Source organism: Fonticula alba, assembly GCF_000388065.1.
Source record: "Fonticula alba strain ATCC 38817 unplaced genomic scaffold supercont2.1, whole genome shotgun sequence".
NCBI classification, from domain to species: Eukaryota; order Rotosphaerida; family Fonticulaceae; genus Fonticula; species Fonticula alba.
This window is the reverse complement of record NW_009242971.1, coordinates 4,026,619-4,028,176: the sequence shown is the minus strand read 5'-3', so window position 1 is coordinate 4,028,176 and position 1,558 is coordinate 4,026,619. Positions and strand designations below refer to the sequence as shown.

General features: G+C 57.8%; 2 protein-coding genes across 2 annotated transcripts in view; one reads left to right on the top strand and one right to left on the bottom strand.

Annotated features, from left to right (window-relative positions):
- H696_00852 (UTP-glucose-1-phosphate uridylyltransferase) overlaps positions 1-455 on the top strand; it is a 7,515-nt gene extending 7,060 nt beyond the window's left edge. Inside the window, exon 5 of the mRNA XM_009494737.1 lies at positions 50-455. Coding sequence (XP_009493012.1) covers positions 50-321 — 272 coding nt within the window. The 3' untranslated portion in view covers positions 322-455. The remainder of the gene's footprint in view (positions 1-49) is intronic.
- A 631-nt stretch (positions 456-1,086) lies between these two features.
- The window catches only part of H696_00851 (hypothetical protein), a gene marked incomplete at its 5' end in the record, with an annotated part of 2,508 nt that continues 2,036 nt past the window's right edge, over positions 1,087-1,558 (bottom strand). Inside the window, one exon of the mRNA XM_009494736.1 lies at positions 1,087-1,537. Coding sequence (XP_009493011.1) covers positions 1,259-1,537 — 279 coding nt within the window. The 3' untranslated portion in view covers positions 1,087-1,258. The remainder of the gene's footprint in view (positions 1,538-1,558) is intronic.

Genomic DNA, 1,558 nt, shown 5'->3' with positions numbered 1-1,558 from the left:
CACACACACACACACGCACGCACGCACGCACGTACACACGTGCGTACAGACAAGAATCGCGCTGTCAGCACTCTCCCTCTGATCAAGCTTGGCTCGGAATTTGGCCGCGTGTCGGACTACCTGTCGCGCTTTGCCCAAATCCCGGACATCCTGGAGCTCGACCATCTGACCGTCACCGGTGATGTGAACTTTGGCTCCGGCGTCACCCTGCGTGGGACTGTCATCATTGTTGCCACCCATGGCCAGCGCATCGACATCCCCAATGGCTCGATCTTGGAGAACAAGATCGTCACCGGCCACCTGCGGATCCTGGACCATTGAGCCGACATGCTTACAGGAGGGCGGGTATCCCGACTCGCCTTGCTTTCCCGGCCGTCCTTCCTCGCTGTCCATCCCTCTGCGCATCCTCCGCCACTCTCCCTCTGCAGTCGCCTTCCTCCTCTCCCCCCCCCCCCCTCCACACACACGCATACGTCATTTGCCGTTTTCCTCTCCTCCTGCGAACTGTCTCTCCCCTCCCATTCTCCTCTTTGCCTTCCCTCTGCTCCCCTGCCCCCCCCCCTCTGTCCGTCCTGCACATGTACAGAAAAGAAGGGATCTTGTACACTATCCTCCCTCTCCCCCCTCCTCTTCATACACTAATATTCCCTTCATTTTCCTGCACCTACTGCCAGGTTTTTGCTGACATCAGCACAACCTAGCCCTCACACTGGAACATACAGGGGGGGTGTCGTGAGGAACAACATGCTTGTTGTGTGTGTGTGTGTGTGTGTGTGTAAATGTGTAATTGAGAGAGGGAGAGAGAAAGAGGGGGAGGGAGGGGGGCGAAATGTTTGGAGGTGCAAACCATAGGAAGCGTTATAGACGATGCGCGCTTTCATGCCCACCGCCGGGATAATTTTCTTGCCCTCGTCCCGTCTTTGCGACTTCTTTTCGTCCCGCCATTTGTGCGCTCTAATCTCCCGACTGACAGGGGTGGTATTGCGAAAGATGGGTATACACACGCACACGGATGCATGTGGCAGGCAAAAGGGAGGATCTGAACACGGCAGTAGGCTGACGTGGCAACACACAAACCAAAGAGAGGAAGGCAAGGGGAGACTCTATGTGGAGGAAAAGACAAGAGGGGGGGGGGAGGGTATCGGGACTCCAAGACCGGCCGGCGGACAAGGGCGATTTCTCTCTCAATGGACAAGGACAGGGGGATGGAGAAGAGGCGGAGTTGATGAGGCCATGACGATGAGAAACGCCTGCCCCTTCAAACCACGAAGGGGGAGCCCGTCGTGGCAGCAGCAGAGACGGCCACGGTCGCCGCGCCGGCAGCCGCTGCCCGGAGGGCATGGAACCGGAACCACTCAACGCCGACGTACTGCCACCATGAGAGGGCAAAGACAATGGCGATGTGCCACAACTGGTGGCTGGCGCCGAAAATGTCGAACGTCCCAGGGCAACAGCGCTCCGGGAAGTAGCTCACGAAGAAAACCCCGCCAATTGTCAGCAGGCAGAGGAAGATGACAATTCGCCAGAGGAAGACATCCTGTGTGTGTGTGTGTGTGTG